Below are 18145 nucleotides of genomic sequence, written 5' to 3' on the forward strand. Positions count from 1 at the left end.
CCAAAATGCCTGTACCAATTTACACGCCCACGTAGAGATTTTTAATCACTCCTTCCTTTTTTTAAAAAAAAAATATTTTATTGATTTTTTACAGAGAGGAAGGGAGAGGGATAGAGTTAGAAACATCGAAGAGGGAGAAACATCCATCAGCTGCCTCCTGCACGCCCCCTAGTGGGGATGTGCCCACAACCAAGGTACATGCCCTTGACGGGAATTGAACCTGGGATCCTTGAGTTCGCAGGCCAACTCTCTATCCACTGAGCCAAACCGGTTAGGGCAGTGGTCGGCAAACTTATTAGTCCACAGAGTGGCAAACCGCGGCTTGCGAGCCGCATGTGGCCCGCGAGCCGCAGTTTGCCGACCACTGGAGGGCAATCACTCCTTTCTTGGCACTGAGAATTTTCCCTGGGGATTCTAGGCCAGGCAAAACCCGCCTACCCGCCCTGCTCAGACGGGCGGCAAGCCCCACCTCTCCCCGCCCCGCCCCCTCCGCCCCCTCCCCTGCGCTGCTTTCGCCCCGCCTATGCCTCTGAGGTCCCGCCTCTTCCGGGACGTCCGGGACGTCACATCCGACCGGACGCCATCTTGCTGGTTCGCGGTGGGTCTTGGGTGTAAGGCCGGCGGTGGCTTGGGCGTGGGGAAGGGTGGGGTGAGGGGGCGAGGCCGCAGCGTGTGCGGCAAAACTCTCCTCCCCTAAGCCCCACCGCGTGCGACGGCGTGAGCGCGGTGTCGGAGGGATGTCCGCCTTCTCCGAGGCGGCGCTGGAGAAGAAGCTGTCGGAGTTGAGCAACTCGCAGCAGAGCGTGCAGACCTTGTCCCTGTGGCTCATCCACCACCGCAAGCACTCGCGCCCCATCGTCACCGTGTGGGAGCGGGAGCTGCGTAAAGGTGAGTCCTGGGGAACCCCATTCCCCCATCGACCCCAGCTCCACGCTGCCTGGCGCTCCCGACCTGGCGCCCCTGGCTCCCTGACTTAGGTGTCCCGGGGGCTTGAGAGCAGCGTGCACTGCGCTGCCCGCAAAGTCGGCCCTTTGTAGGTATTGCTGAATAAAGGGGCGAAGGATTAAAAAAGACCTTGTATTGATTTAACATAGAAACAGTAACTAGGGGCTCAGGACTCCGCACCTAATTGGGGCCAGAAATTCAGGCAGTCGGGCATGTTTTTCATTCTGCACATCAATAATGGAGGCTGGGTAGGAGAAAGGTAGGGAGGTGGAAAGGAAAAGATTGGTGTGAGGTTGGGAGTGACTGCCATCATGTCTATAACACATCAGCACAGTCTTGTAAAATTAATAAAGGAATCAGAGTTTTAGAACTGGGGAGTCTACATTAAGATGTGGAATGCAATGGGGAAAATCCTGCATTTGTAGGTTTTAGAGGACCTGGGTTGGGCAAATTTCTTAATTTCGGTATTGAAGATGCTTCATCTGAATATGAGGTGGTTGGATTAAGTGATCTAAGGTCATTTCTTGCTGATTATGGATGGGCACCGTCTTTATTTTTCAAAACCTTCGATACTGCTTCTGTAAATGAAGTTAACTTTTTTGAGTAGTAATTTACTCTCACTGAAATACCCAGAATCATTCACTTCTGCACAGCACCTTTATCTGTAAGAACTGATTGTATGTTAGTGCAACTGAAAATTAAAAAAATACATTTGCTTAGTATGGATTTGTACCTCAATTCTTAATTCATTGAGTAGAGAAAGTGGGCACTCTTCGTTGTTGTTTCAGACATTCTGATGTAGTGAAAAATGAAAAGATGGTTATTTATTAAGGGTTTTAATAAACTGTTAGTCAAAATAGATGCCTGTTTACTGAGCCATGTAAAAGCCATATGCTGTATTAATAGGAGAGTCAGTGTAGCCTGACTATTTAGAATGGAGACAAACTATTTTTTTCTTTTGTGTTAATTCAGTAGAAGAAATTGATTTAGAGCTCCATTTTTTGGTTCATATATAAGTGTGTGTGTATTTGGCTCTCAAGGAGGAATTTATCTTCTGTAAGTGGCCAGAAAGGTTTGAGAAATCCATATATAAAGGTCTGGAAAATAGCTGTGAACTTTGAGATGGCAGGAATGTCTTTGCTTCTATACCTTAGTAGATTTCAAAATCAGCAACAGGTTTATCCTTTTTGGTGGGATGGAGCATTTAAAAACACTTATAGTCAATAGGGGATTGATACCAGACTGTTTTCAAGAACTACCACAAATCAGTAGAAAAATGGTGATACTGTTAAACGTGAGAGAAAACTTGAAAGGCCAATAAATGATACTTAATCTTACTAATCAGGGAAAAATAAACCAGTGAGACTCCACTTTATATTCTTTTTTTAAATTTTTTTATTTTTTTTTATATTCTTTTTTTAAAAATAAAATGATTTTTACTACTTTCTTTTTTTAAATTTTTTTAAATTGATTTCAGAGAGGAAGGGAAAGGGAGAGAGAGATAGAAACATCAATGATGAAAGAGAATCATTGATCGGCTGCCTCCTGCACACCCCACAGTGGGGATCGAGCCCACAACCCAGGCATGTGCCCTTGACTGGAATCGAACCTGGGACCCTTCAGTCCGCAGGCGGACGCTCTGTCCACTGAGCCAGACCAGCTAGGGCTCCACTTTATGTTCTTTATTTTGCAAAATTAAAAAGAAAGACAATACCAGGAATTGGTAAGGATAAGGAGAAACGAACTTCCTCGCCCTGCTGGTTGGAATAAAAAAAGGAGATCAGCTTAGCAACCTAGAATAAAGTTGAAGTATATGTATATCCTTTGACCCAGCAGATTTCTTTCTAAGAATATATCCTAGAAACTAGTATCTGTGCTCAAGGAGTTATGTTTATTGCAGCCTGTTAGTAACAAAATTAGAAACAGTTTTAAACATCTCATTAGAGTATGGACAAATATACTGTGATATTTATATAATGTAGTACTGTCTAGCTTTCATGAATGAACTAGAGCTACATAATACATGACAGATTAAAAACAACAACAGTAAACAAAATGTTGAGCTGAGAAAGCAAGGTACAGACCAATATGCCATTTAGTAGTTTGAAAACATGCAAAGCAATACTCTAGTTTATAGATAATCTGTAGTTTCAGTTACATGCATAGTGAGGATTAACACCCTATTCTATGATAGTGGTGTTGATGTAAGAAACATCCAAATTGTAGAGAATTTTTACAAGAGTTTATTTGAGCCAAACTGACGACATATGCCAGAGAGTGAAATCTCAAATGCTCTGGAGAATAACAGTTTTGCAGCTTTTGTGCATTTGAAATTCAGGTGGGGAAAGCAAGGTAGGGATTAGATTACAGGATAGTTAACAAGATTATGAGTTCTCTTGAGGATTAATATCCCCTTTGAGAGGTATTCTGGTATATCAAAGGTGTGCTAACCTAGATGCATAAGAACAATGGACAGGGCTGGTTTAAAACCTTTCACTAAAGAAGTTATAGGCCTGCGGCATGACTACACACCATCACCTCCCAGTTAGGAATTTCTGATCAGATAACCTGTGAGGTTACTTTCCATAGAACCCCTTTTATTTGTCCATAGTGGTTACCATAAAGGAGAGAGGAAATGAAAATGGATGTTATCAATTTTTTAAATATTGATACAAATGTCAGAAATGATAGATGTGCTATTTATTACCTGTGTTTGGGAATGTTTCCATGTTTAAATGCTTCATAATTAGAAAATTTAAGGCATATAAATAGATGCTTTAGGAAGTGAATGGTGTTGGTGATGATAATAAGGTTGGTAATAGTGGTAATTCTATGTTTAATTTTTATACTGTTCACAGCGGCTGTCCGGTTTTAGATTGCCACTTACACTACACCAAGCATGTCAGACTCAAAAGGCTAACACGGGCCAAATAAACAAGGTGTAACTTTATGTGGGCTGCAAAAAAAAAAAAGCTTCAATTTTCATAGAAACGTAGGTTTATTTTGATAGAAACATGCTGAATACAAAGGGCTGAAATAAATGAGTAATCATTAACATAAAATAATAGAACATTTTAATAAAAATTAATATTTTTTCTTGAACATTAGCTTACCAGACACTGAATAACTGCACAAGTTAATAAGCGTAACGCAAATAAACCTATTTTTCTTGTTCTCTGAAACCGAAATATTTCCTGTTGTGCACACCAAACAAGACAGTCCAACTAATGACGTGGTAATCGGCTGCTAAAATATTCGCTGCTACAATATTAGTGGAGAGATGGTGCGCCTACATAAGAGCGTGAGGGAAATGAATGCAACACAATTATAGTGATCAGTCATTAGCGAATGTTGTAGTTCGTTATTAATAATTGTGTATAACAGGATATTGTAAAAATTAAGTTACGAAATTTTTATTACATTTCTTACATGCCATTATATTGGCTGGGCTGCAAAAATATTTGTTGTGGGCCACATGCTGCCTGTGGGCCACAAGTTTGACATGCTTGTACTACACCATGGCCCCAATTTCTGCACATGCTTATTTTGGGTTTTGAAAAGAAGTCAGTCTAGTGAGTGTGGAATGGTACTTGCTTGTGGTTTTAATTTGCATTGTCATAATGATTAGTGTGACTATATAGTGAGGATTTATTTCTGGGCTCTATATTCCATGGGCTATAAGCCTCTTTCATACCACAATTGACCCTTGAACAATGCAGGGTTAGAGGGATACCAACCCCTAGTGCAGTCAAAAATCTGCAAATAACTTATGTTACCCCCAAACTTTACTAATAGCCTAGTGTTGACTGGAAGCCTTACGGATAGCATGAACAATCAATGAACACATTTTGTATATTATATGTATTATATACTATGTTCTTAAAAAAAAAGTAAGGTAGAGAAAGAAATGTTATTAAGAAAAACATAAGATCCCAGCCAGTGTTGCTCAGTGGTGGAGTGTCAACATGTGAACCAGGAGGTTGAGGTCCGATTCCATTTCCATTCCCCGTCAGGGCACAAGCCCCAGTAGGGGGGCATGCAGGAGGCAGCTGATCAATGATTCTGATCATTGTTGTTTCTATCCCTCTCTCCTCCCTTCCTCTCTCTAAAATCATTAAAAACATTAAAAAAATCATAAGAAAGAGAAAATATATTTAGTATTTATGTTTAAAAATTAGCATTTAAGTGGACCCACACAGTTCAAACCTACATCTTTCAAGGGTCAATTGTGTTCTGATTACTGTAGCTTTCTAGTAAGTCTCCCTATTATAATTTTCTTTTTTAAGGTGGTTTTGGCTATTTTGGATGAGAATATATGAATTTTAGGATGGATTTTTCTTTTTCTGCAAATATGCCCTTGGGAGTTTGATAGAGATTGCATTTAATCTGTAAGTCGTTTTGAGTAGTGTTATCTTAATATTTACTCTTCCAGTTCATGAACATTGGATGTATTTCAATTTATTTATGCCTTCTTTCTTTCAGCATTGTTGTAGTTTTCGGTATATAAGTCTTATACCTCCTTAATTAAATTTATTACTATTTTATTGTTTTGATATAATTGTAAGGAATTGTTTTCTTAGCTGCCTTTTGTATTGTTCAGTTGTAATTGATAAGTACAACTGATTTTTGAACGTTGATTTTGTATCTTGCAACTGTGTTGAATATGTTTATTAGCTCTAACAGTTTTTTTGTGGAATCTGTAGGGTTTTCTACAAGTAAGGTTATGTCATCTGTAAACAGATAATATTACCTCTTTTTTAAATTTCTTTTTCTTGAGTTGCTATGGCTAGAACTTCCAATACTATCCTATATAATAAAAGCCTAATATGCAAATTGACTGAACGGCAGAATGACTGGAGGCTATGACGTGCACTGACCACCAGGGGGCAGACTTTCAACGCAGGAACTGCCCGCAGGCCCCAGGCCAGCCAAGGCGGTGCCAGCAGGGCCCCTCCACCCCAATCATCCCACCGGTTGCCCCGCAGAGGGAGGCGACCGGCAGTGGCGGCGGGCGGGGCCAGCCGGTGAGCTGACCGGGGGCAACTCCTGCGTTGAGTATCTGTCCCCCGAGAGGGAGGCAACTGGCAGCAGTGGCGGCGGGGGGCAGGGCCAGTGCGCAGGCAGCACCAGGCTGGCCTAGGCAGGTGCCAGCACCCCCCCCCCTCGCCTCACCTGTCACCCCACAGATTTGTATATCAAAGGTGTGCTAACCTAGATTGCCGGCCAGGCCTAGGGATCCTACCTGTGCACGAATTTCGTGTACCAGGCCTCTAGTGGTGAATAAAAGTGGTAAAAGTGGACATCCTTCTCTTCTTCCTGAATCTTAGGGAAAAAGCTTTCAGTCTTTTGCTATTAAATATGGTGTTAGATGTCAGTGCATTTTTAATGATCTGTGTGACAAAATGGGAAGTATACATAAAGTACTATGTATGGAACATTTTGGAGGAAATATATTTGTGTGATTGAGTTATGAATGAAACCAGCTGCTTTTTTCATGGTGCACCATTTTTATTTGAGAAAAAAAAGATTGACAGAGAAACTGGTTATTCAGACATGGGTATTTGGTAGGTTTTTCTCATAAGTGAATGTAGTGAGCCTGATTTGTTGAGGAAGAATACTGACAGTATTTGTTGCCCATTATGAAATTCAAGGTTTCAAGCAAAAATTAGAATTTTGGAAAATTTGCATCTGCCACCCTGAGCCTAAAAACTTTCCAATACTTTTTAACACTTTTCCAGTGAAATCAATAATGATATTTACAAATGTGATTTTTGATACTGCCTGATGAAATGTTTCAACATTTGGAATATCTTTGTAACTCAGCGAACCAACATCCTTCAAAAGACTGATGCACAATGTTACAAAATTCTGTTACAAAATTTTATAAAATAATCTTTATTGATACAGATAAGATTATCTTAAAGTCGTTCCCAAGGAATACTTCATTGGAAGTGTTCTGCACTTCTGTTCCATCACATTAACAGATGCATAATGTGAACTTACTTTATATTTAAGGACAAGTTTGATCAGTTGGTGCATTATGAATCCATTATACAGTTCCCCATCACCTTTTACCCAGTGATTGTAGTAGCCACTGATGACAGTTGGTTTGATCCTTTTTTAAAAAATCAGGGGTTGCCAAACTGTGAATTTCTAATTCTTTTTTTTTTATCATAATACTTATTTTTATTTAACATGTACCAAATATTACATGTGTATTGCAAACAAATATTGAAAACTTTTATTCCTTCCTGAAAGCGTTTGAGATGAAAGGCTTAGACATATTTTTGTCAAAGCCTTTTAAAGTATTATTTTACTTCCCATATTTCTTGTCTGGGGTACATTAATATTACCTTATACATGTATATGCTTGTAAATATATACGTGTATGTGTAGAAGGTTGAAGCGTAGAAAAGGGGAGAAAGAGGACAAGAGACAAAACAGCCATGGCATTGGGAGACATAGAAAATAAGCAGATGTGAATGGTAAACAGTGAATGTCTAAGGTTTACTCACTGAATGAAAAGTAGCCAGTGGCCTGGTAGAAGTCTCACCTCTCTGGCAGAACCTGAGATGAAGACTGCCAATTCTGAAACTGTCTTTGGGGGTCCAGTAATTCTTTCTGTGTTTACTATCCAGAATTCTTCTATAACCGAGATTCTCAGAAGTGTGAACCCCAGGCTGCAGCATTAATATTTCCTGATAATTTGTTGGATATGGAAATTTGTGAGTTCTACCCCAGATCTGCATCAGAAGTTATGTGGATAGGAACCAGTAATCTATGTTTTCACAAGCCTTCTAGGTGATTCTGAGGTGTACTGAAATTGTATAAGAACTTTCTTTCATCAGCCATTGGTGACTCTGAAATGAGGTTCATATAGACACAGCAGGATAAATGCTTACTTTTCCCCCTTTGTCAACTGAGTTATTTATTTAGCAACCTCTTTTTTTTTTTTTTTTTTTTTTGAGGTATAATGGCCATAACAGTTTTAATACAATAACCAGTCTTCACAAAATAACTTTAATATGTTGTGTCTGGGCTAGCAGCATCTCGCACTATGACATTCCTATCCTATCTAATAAAAGAGTAACAGGCAAATTGACTGTACCTCTCCCACACCCACAAGCCATGCCCACCAGCCAATCAGGAGCAAGTATGCAAATTAACCCAACCAAGATGGTGTGGCCACGGAGTGAGCAGGAGGCTTGGGTTTCCCCAGCAATGGAGGAAGCCAAGCTTCCTGCACACCCTGGCCGGCCGAGGCCTCTGCTCAAGGCTACAAAGTTTCAATTATAGAAGATAAATAAATCCCAGATACCAAGGCCTCCGCTTGGGTCGCCGGGGGGGCGTGGCCGGCCTGCAAACCACCACAGGCCCCTCGCTCAGGCCGCCCCACACACCAAGGGAACACCCACCCTGATCCAGGGCACCCTTCAGGGCAAACCAGCTGGCCCCCACCTGTGCAGCAGGCCTCTATCCTATCTTAATAAAAAAGTAATATGCAAATTGGCCATCACTCCAACACACAAAGATTGCTGCCCCCATGTGGTCAAAGATGGCTGCCCCCATGTGGACACAAGATGGCCAGCAGGGGAGGGCAGTTGGGAGGGATCAGGCCAGCAGGGAAGGGCAGTTGGGAGGGACTAGGCCTACAAGGGAGGGCAGTTGGGGGCGATCAAGCCTGCAGGGGAGGGCAGTTAGAGGTGATTCAGGCTGGCAGAGGAGGGAAGTTGGGGGTGACTGGGCCTGCAGGGAAGGGCAGTTGCGGGGGACCCAGGCCTGCAGGGGAGAGCAGTTGGGGGGGATCAGGCCTGCAGGGGAGGGCAGTTAGGGGAAAACAGGCTGGCAGGGGAGCAGTTAGGCATCAATCAGGCTGGCAGGGGAGTGGTTATGGGGTGATCAGGCTGGTAGGCAGAAGCGGTTAGGGGCAATCAGGAAGGCAGGCAGGTGAGCAGTTGGAAGCCAGCGGTCATGGATTGTGAGAGGGATGTCCGACTGCCCGTTTATGCCCAATCCTACCTGGATCCCAGATTGGGGAGGGTGCAGGCTGGGCTGAGGGACACATCCCCCTCCCCCCCGCTCCGGTGCACGAATTTCGTGCACTGTGTCTCTTGTACATATATAAGCATTTTGTCTTAAAGTACAAATGTTAAAAACAGAGTAACTTAAGCAATTGCCTGTACAAAGGTAAATAGACACTAGGTTATTTCTCTTGAATTTTTGCTGCATAGCAAATTCCAATTACATGTCAGTATAATGTTATTGATTCATAGAATACATTTTGAACTGTGAGGTATGGCAACTCCTTATAAAGAGAACTAACATGTAAACCTGAATATTTTGAATGTTATTTTTTTAGCTGATATGAATAGGTAATACAAAAAAAATAAAAATCCAGCTTCCAAAGACCCTAGAAATATTTTTCTAACAGAAATAAAATATTTTAGTAATTCTCAGTTATTTCCTAACATTTCCTTTTTTGGAGCATTGTTGAATGGACAATGATAAATGCTGAAGTGAGGCTAAGTTTGTTGTGAAAGTGTGGGTTAAGGCAGTTATTTTAAAAAAAGTCCACTAGGTAGTTGCTCATTTACTTTACATCAGAGATCTCTCTCTCTCTCTCTCTCTCTCTCTACACACACACACACACACACACACACACACACACACACACACACACTATATAATAAAAAGCTAATAGGCAAATTGACCGAACAGCAGAATGACTGGTGGCTATGATGCGCACTGACCACCAGGGGCCAGATGCTGAACATAGGAGCTGCCCCCTGGTGGTCAGTGAACTCCCACAGGAGGAGCGCTGCTCAGCCAAAAGCTGGGCTCACGGTGAGCGCAACGTTGGTGGCGGGAGCCTCTCCCGCCTCCGTGGCAGCGCTAACGGTGTCCGATTGTAGTTGGACATCTCCTGGACTGCAAGAGAGCACAGGCCGGGCTGAGGGGGCCGCACCCCCCCCCTCACCTCCCCTCAGTGCATGAATTTCGTGCAACAGGCCTCTAGTGTATATACACTGAATGGCCAGATTATTATGACCACCCCATCAGTACTTTGTTCGGCCACCTTTTGCCTTCAATACTGCGGTGATTCTTCTTGGAATTGACTCCACAAGATGTTGAAAGGTGATGTGAGGAATCTGACATCATGCCTGATGAATAGCACTGTCCAGTTCTGTGAGATTTGATGGTGTGGAACCAGCTGCCTGATGGCACTTTTAACTTCATCCCACAAATGCTCAATTGGATTGAGATCTGGTGATTGTGGGGACCACCTAAGCAAGGCAAAGTCTCCCTCATGTTCTTGAAACCACTCCTGCACAATACGAGCACCGTGGCATGGCTCATTGTCTTGTTGGAAGAAGCCATCTCTATTGGGATACGCCATCAACATGATAGGATAAACTTGATCAGCAGCGATACTTAGGTATGTTGTGCTATTCAGACGTTGTTCCACATGAATTAAAGGGCCCAAATTATGCCAGGAAAACATGCCCCAAACTGTAACACTGCCCCTACCAGCTTGAAGGGTTGTACTCATGCATGTGGGGTGCATGCTTTCATGTTGTTTCTGCCAAATTCTCACTCTGCCATCTGCATGATGCAACTGGAAACGTGATTCATTAGACCACATGACTTTTTTCCAATGCTCGACTGTCCAATCCTTGTGTTCCTGTGCGAATTGAAGACGTTTTATCTTGGTAACTGCAGACAGCAAAGGTGTTCGAACAGGCCTTCGGCTTCCATATCCCATACGATGCAGTGTATGGCTAATTTGCCTACAAACGTCAGGTGGTCATAATACTCTGGCCACTCAGTGTGTGTGTGTGTGTGTGTGTGTGTGTGTGTGTGTGTGTGTATATATATATATATATATATATATATGCATAAATACAGATATCTGCATCCCAAGTTTATAATTCAAGATTGCAGTTAAATACTCCTAATTCACTTGAATTACCATGGTAATAGATGATCAGAAACTTAGTACTTTCTAAAAAAGGACATGCTTAACATTTCCTGACATTACTTCTAAATTCAGGTGAAGCACAAAATCCCCCAAAACATATTCTGCTCTAAAATGAAGTGGTTGAGTGTTTGTAGTAAAAGCTATCATGATTTAATATTTCCACCGTAGAGTACATACAAATAAACAAAAATAACTGCTATTTAAAACATGTAATGGATATACCATGATTTCTTTAATCATCTTTTTTGATGTTATCACCATTATCTTCAGTGATTTCTTTGTGTAGTTATGATGAATTTATCAGTTGTATATATTCCTAGAAGTGAAATAAGCAGGGTCAAGGGATTTGTGTATTTACATTTTTCATAGATATTGCCAGGTTACTTTTTAAAATACATGTTTTTGATCTTTTAAAGAGAGAGGAAGGAAGAGGAAGAGAGAGAAACATGAATATGAGAGAGAAACATTGATCAGCTGCCTCCCTTACACACCCCACTAGGAACTGAACTGGCAACCTTTTGGTGCACAGGAGGACAATTAACCTACTGAGCCATACCAGCCAGGCCACTGAATTACTTTTCCAAGACATTGCACTAATTTATATTTTAACTACCAATATCTGAAGGTATCTAATGGTGGTACTCTTACCCATACTCTTGCCAATTTTAGTTGGTGTCATACTTTCATTTTGATTCATCTAATATGTTGAAAATAATAATTGTTTTTAATTGCTTGACATTTGTGTTTCTTTGACCTTCCCATCACAGTACTTGCCCATTTTTTAAGAGGTTATTGATTGTGAGAACTCTGGAATGGAGGGGAAGAAATGAAAATATTTCAATTCAAGACATTGAAAATAAGCAATAGCTGCTGGACCTGTAGGAAAGTTTGTCTTTCATAATTTGAAGTTGAGGTTGCTGAGAGCAGTGTAATTTTACAAGTGTTCCCCTTTTCAGCTATGCAAGGTGAGGTTAAGATTGGATGCCAAGTTCTTGGTACAAATAATTAAAGACATAGGTCTAGGCCAAAATTTATTGACATAATAAATACCCAGAAAATTCTGAGTCAGCTGCTAGGCTTGATTTTCATAGATTGGTAGTTGAGATTGACAGTTGTTGCTTTCCATGGAACTTAATTTAGTTGGAAAGCACAAGATTACATAAAACAATTATTAAGTGCTCCATAGGAAACGTATGAAGTGTTACGAGAGCATATCAGGGCTGCCTAACCTATGTGTAGAGGAACCCATTTAACAGGTCGAAAGGATGGGTAGGAGTTGAGGAAATTGTAGTAGTAGCAGTGGGCATGAAGAGAGTAGTGTAGAGGACAGACCTGTTAGGGTTTTGGGTTCACAATAATGAGTTAAAATGTTATCTGGAGAACAATAGAAAATCTTTAAAGGGGTTAAAGCACAAGGGACGGATGGGCGGCTAAGTCTGAGGCATCCTGGCAGCGATACAGGAATACACCAGCTCTATCCATTTTTCACCCACCTCAGCTATTAAGGAGCAGTGTTTGACTGAACTCTTTGTCCAATCTGGGACAGATAAAGCCCTTTTAAAAATTACCTGTTGATTATGCACTTTCTGTGGCAAAGAATATTACTAAGTTAAAAATAGATTGTGCCTTACAACCCCCTATCCATCTATCGAACATGTCTTCTAAGCTGTGGTGATTCAGTTTACCAGGGGAATAAATGAGGCTCTCCAGCAATTAATAATAAATCTTTAATATATTTTTGTTTCAAGATAATGGCTTTTCTTCTGATTTCCTTCTATAAAACCTACAGTAATGCTCTTTGGTGTGTGTGTGTGTTTGTGTTTGTTCAAATTAAGAAAATATTTTTATTGATTTCAGAGAGGAAGGGAGAGGGAGGGAGATATAGAAACACCAATGATGAGAGAGAATCATTGATTGGCTGCCTCCTTCACTCCCCCTCCTGGGGATGGAGCCTGAAATCCAGGCATGTGCCCTGACTGGGAATCGAACCGTGACCTGGTCATAGGTCGATGCTCAGTCACTGAGTCACACCAGCCGGGTTGTTTATTCAATTTTTTTCTGCCTCCATGTAGAAAGCTTCCCCTGGAGAGAGGGTTCTGAAATTTATAGATAGCACAATATAATTTTAGCTTTTTGTTGTATTCATCAAATCTGTGATTTTTCAATCTCCATGGAAACATGGGTGATTAAGTTAGATTATGATATTCTGCATTATATCAAAATGAGTAGGCATATGGTCTCTACAGTTTAAGAAAATAAGTAATGACCCTACATTTTCTGATTATGAATAAACAAAATTAGATTATGAATTGATTGTGAATTAGTGAAATTAGATGGCATTTCTAGAATCCTGATTAAGTTTGTTTCATATTGTTTATTTAATATCCCAGACTCTGGTTTTTGAAACCTTGTAATTGATTTTTTATTTGATTGTGCATTATTTTTAAAAGACTGGATTTCATATAGTGCTTAATAGTTTTAATAAAATTTTATACCAGATAGAGTCACAGAGGTACATTTTTGCACAGACATGAGGATTTCAGTGTATAAAAGTATTAGTTTGGGAATAGTGATAAGACTAGCCATCAATGAAAAGTAGTTTGGTTGACTTAGTAAAACAGCAATGAAACAGAAAGATACATAATTGACTATATATAATTGATCTCCAGAAACCATAGAGTAGTTATCCTGGTGAGTTGAAGGAAAGTAACTTGATAAGTTTGGTTGTAGAATGAGAAACTAGGGTACATGATAAGTAATGGTTAGTAGGTTGGGTATAGTTCTCAAACAGGTTAATTCAGGTGTTGAGAAAGTTTGTTCAAGTTAAGTGAGGATATTTTAAGTAGATTTTAAAATTTTTTTATTTTTCAGCCAAACCAAACAGGAAGCTTACTTTTCTCTACCTAGCCAATGATGTCATTCAGAACAGCAAAAGGAAGGGGCCGGAGTTTACAAAAGATTTTGCACCAGTTATAGTGGAGGCTTTTAAGCATGTTTCAAGGTATGACCATTATTTTGGGTACTAGGTAATCTGTTTTAAATGCATAATATGTCCTTTTGCTAAACTTGCCTTAAGCCCGTGGTCGGCAAACTGCGACTCACGAGCCACATGCGGCTCTTTGGCCCCTTGAGTGTGGCTCTTCCACAAAATACCACGGCCTGGGCAAGTCCATTTTGAAGAAGTGGCGTTAGAATAAGTTTAAATTTAAAGAAATTGGCTCTCAAAAGAAATTTCAATCGTTGTACTGTTGATATTTGGCTCTGTTGACTAATGAGTTTGCCGACCACTGCCTTAAGCCATTAAATTAAAAACCAAGGAATGTATTTTTTTTGAAGTTTTCATTTGAAAAGACTTATCTATAAATGGCATTTGTAAAAGTGTTACATATTTCTGTGAAGGAAATTTTTTTTAAACTGTTGCTAAGGTGGGCATTTAGAGTCCTTGAATTATAGCTTTCTTTAAAGAGACCAAAAGCAACTGCCATATTGGAATGAACATTGTTCAGAATGAATGAAGGTATTGAATTGAAAATTTGTGGCTTATAAAGCTATCAATATTCCAGCTAATGTTTCTGGATAAACTTAGTATGTTTTCTCCTCATATTACTTATAATGATTTTAAGGTTTTCTAGTGTGTGGGTATATGTCATAATATTGTTAAATGCTTTGGAAATCTAGGATATTTAAAATAATCATCAACCTGCTGAAAAAATTTGCTACAGAAAGATTCTGAGGGTAGGAGTCTACTTTGGCTATGTCCTTTTAAAACACTTATTTCCAAACATCATATGCAAATACTTGATCAATAACTGGGTAAACATTATTGGGATAGACTATTAGATCAGTCTAAATTACATAGTTCAGTGGTGAATGATGATTTGTGTTGAATGAGTTAAGGATGAAAATACACTCACCATATGCCTTTACAGTTTTAGTCACATTGGATGCATTCTTTTAAAATTACAGAGTGAAATACTGCTGTATGTTGCTTTCTTGAATAAATATTATTTATCTTTTAATTTAGATATTGTCTTTTACCATCTTTTTATATTTTGGTATTTAAGTCTTAGAGTTCAGTCCTAGGCCCCCTCTTCTGGGGTCATATTCTTCACTTGCCCTCTGAACGATTTTATACACTGCATGCAACTAGTTACTATCCACACCCAAATAACTCACAATCTTATGCTCCAGTCCAGATATTTTTTTCTTTTAGACTTGTATGTCCAATTGCATATTGACTTTCTAGTTGTGTGCTTCCAAACAGTTCAAACTCACCGTGTCTGATAGTGAACTCATTATGCCCTTGCTCCGTGTTATACATTGCTTCTCCTCTAGGTTTCACTCTATGTGACAAATTAGGTGTCATCTTTCACTCTCTGTGACTTATACCATGCTCTGTTTTTTCCTCCTCTCCTCCTATTCCATATACTATATATAGTTCCCTCAGTTCTTCAGATTTCTCCCCATTCCAATGACCATATTGTCATTTCTGTACAATTTCAGTAGCCTCCACTATTGTTTAATCCTTTTAGAAACTGCAGTCAGAGTTGCAGAGCTGATCATAACACTCCCTTGCCTTGGAGTCATTCTCATTTGTCCTAGAGATCAGTTATAATGTCCTGAGCAAGACTTAAGATGTTTCTTTAGCTTTGACGGGGTATCTCAGTTGGTCAGGGCATGTACAAGAATCAACCAGTGAATGCATAAATAAGTGGAACAACAAACTCATGTTTCTCTTTCTCTCCCTCCTTCCCTTCCCTCTCTCTGTCTCTCTCTGTCTCTGTCTCTCTCTCTCTCTGTCTCTCTCTCTCTCTTTCTTTCTCTCTTCCTCTTTCCCTCTTCCCCTCTCTCTAAAATTAGTAAATAAAAAAGTAAAAGCAAAAAAAAAAAAAAAATGTTGCTTCATGGCCCTGTCTACCTCTTCAGACTCCTCTCTTTCACTCCTTCCACACTCATACTCTATAGTCTACAGTTTAAGCTAACCAAACCTCTTTTATTTCTTTTTGCCTTAGGGCTTTTATATATTGTATCTCCCTAGAATTCAATAAAATATTTATGGACTGCCTACACGTGCTAGGTCCAGAGGATATAATAGTGAACAAAACAAAATTGTGTTCTAGTGGAGCTTACATTTCAGTGGATGACACAGATAATAACTAGATAGACAAGTGAATATATATTATAATGTCAAAAGATAAGAACTGAAGAAACATAAAGCAGGGAAGAAACTAGAGATATATGACATTGCTCAGTTATATTATGAGGTAAAATATGACCATGTTAGGGAGGTGGCATTTCAACAGAGATTAAAGGAAAGGATGAAATGAGCACCATCTGACTTCAGGAGAGAAGGATTCTAAGTAGAGAGAACACTTGAGAGAAACATTGAGACAGCTGTGTGCTGGACATTTTTGAGCATCAGCAGTAAGGGGATTTTTGTTGTTAATCCTCACCCAAGGATTTTTTTTTTTTTAAGAAATATATTTTTATTGATTTCAGAGAGGAAGGGAGAGGGAGAGAAACATCAGTGAGAGAGAATCATTGAGAGAGAATCATTGATCGGCTGCCTCCTGCACGCCCCCTACTGGAGATCGAGCCCACAACTTGGGCATGTGCCCTTGACCAGAACCGAACCCGGGATCCTTCAGTCTGCAGGCCAACACTCTATCCACTGAGCCAAACTGGCTAGAGCCGGAGGATATTTTTCCCATTGATTTTCAGAGAGAGTGGAAAGGAGGGGGAGAGACAGAGAGAGAAACATTGATGTTAGAGAGACACATCGATTGGTTGCCTCCTGCACATGCCCCAACTGGGTTTGGGAATCGAACCTGCAACCGAGGTACATGCCTTTGACCTGAATCAAACCCACAGCCCTTCAGTCCTCAGGCTAACACTCTAACCACTGAGCAAACCGGCTAGGGCAAGCAAGGAGATTTGTAGGAGAAGATATTTAGGGAATGTGGACTAAGAGGTAGACAGGAAGCAGAACATGTCCACCTGGTGTCCCAGGGTAAGAATTTTGAGGTTATTCTTGGTATGATTGACAGTTCTTGGAAAATCAGTGTGATCTGATTCACATTGGTAGAGAATAGTGAGAATAAAGTCTGGGAGACCAATGAGAAGACTTAAATCAGTGGCAGAGATAATAGTGGCTCAGTCTACATTGGTAGTGTTAAAGGCAGTAGGAAGTCCCTGGGAGTAAGTCTGTTTGCTACTTCCCTGTGTATCTAATCTTCAGATCTCAAAGTAAATATCACTTCCTCAAATATCCTTCCTGATCTCTCTAGAATTGGGCCAGATCTCTGTAATGCCTCTCTTTAACACCTTGTTCTCTTTTGTGGCATTTATAAAAACAGCTGCCATAAATCTCCTTTGTATTGCCTACGTCAAAGATAGTGCTTTCATTAATAAATATTTGTTGAATAAATTCAAAATCACCCATTAGAAATCTTCCTTAGCCTCCTGTTTAGCACCCATTAGGTTAGGGGCATCTTCTTTGTAAACCCCTAGTAGCTGGTATTAAAACATTTGCATTTTTTTTGTTTGTTTTTTTAATAATATGTCTTTAAACTCTTTAAGGGAAGCAAAAAGTATGTCTGTGTGGCTCACTGCACCCCTGAACTGCTGGTCACATAATGGTGCTCAGTAAACATTTTGAAGCTCTTTTCAGTGAATGAGTGTCTGATTGTATTTAAAATCACCCTTATCTTTTCAATAGCACTATGCTTTTTAAACTGTTGATATTTTTATCTTTTCTTTAGTGAAACTGATGAAAGTTGTAAGAGGCACCTTGGAAGAGTGCTTTCTATTTGGGAAGAAAGATCTGTTTATGAAAATGATGTATTAGAACAACTTAAGCAAGCTCTGTGTAAGTATATAATTTTTTATCATGATCTCTTCATTAAAATGTATTTTTTAAATAATATCTTTTTATTGATTTCAGAGAAGGAAGAGAGAGTGAGAGAGAGAGAAACATCAATGATGAGAGAATCATTGAGCAGTTGCCTCCTGCATGCCTCACACTGGGGATTGAGCCCACAAACCTGGGCATGTGCTCTGACTGGGAATCGAACTGTGACCTGCTGGTTCATAGGTCGACCTTCAACCACTGAGCCTCACCAGTCGGGCAACATGTATTCTTTCATTAAGCCTTGGTTGAGTAGCTCAGCTGGTTAGAGCGTCATCCCGACATGCCAACATTGTGGGTACAATCCCTGGTAC

At 40.1% G+C, this 18145-nt stretch overlaps 1 protein-coding gene across 2 annotated transcripts in view; it reads left to right on the forward strand.

The window, feature by feature from the left end:
• The first annotated feature begins 548 nt into the window (after positions 1–548).
• The window catches only part of RPRD1A (regulation of nuclear pre-mRNA domain containing 1A), a 40011-nt gene continuing 22414 nt past the window's right edge, over positions 549–18145 (forward strand). The window contains exons 1-3 of one of the 2 annotated variants that reach the window (XM_080684066.1): positions 549–888; positions 13796–13925; positions 17686–17792. In XM_080684066.1, the coding sequence (XP_080540192.1) occupies positions 738–888; positions 13796–13925; positions 17686–17792 (388 nt within the window). In that variant the 5' untranslated portion in view covers positions 549–737. The remainder of the gene's footprint in view (positions 889–13795; positions 13926–17685; positions 17793–18145) is intronic. The other variant, XM_080684067.1, reaches the window with a different exon arrangement.

The sequence above is a fragment of the Plecotus auritus genome (assembly GCF_963455305.1).
Source record: "Plecotus auritus genome assembly, chromosome: 8".
NCBI lineage: Eukaryota > Metazoa > Chordata > Mammalia > Chiroptera > Vespertilionidae > Plecotus > Plecotus auritus.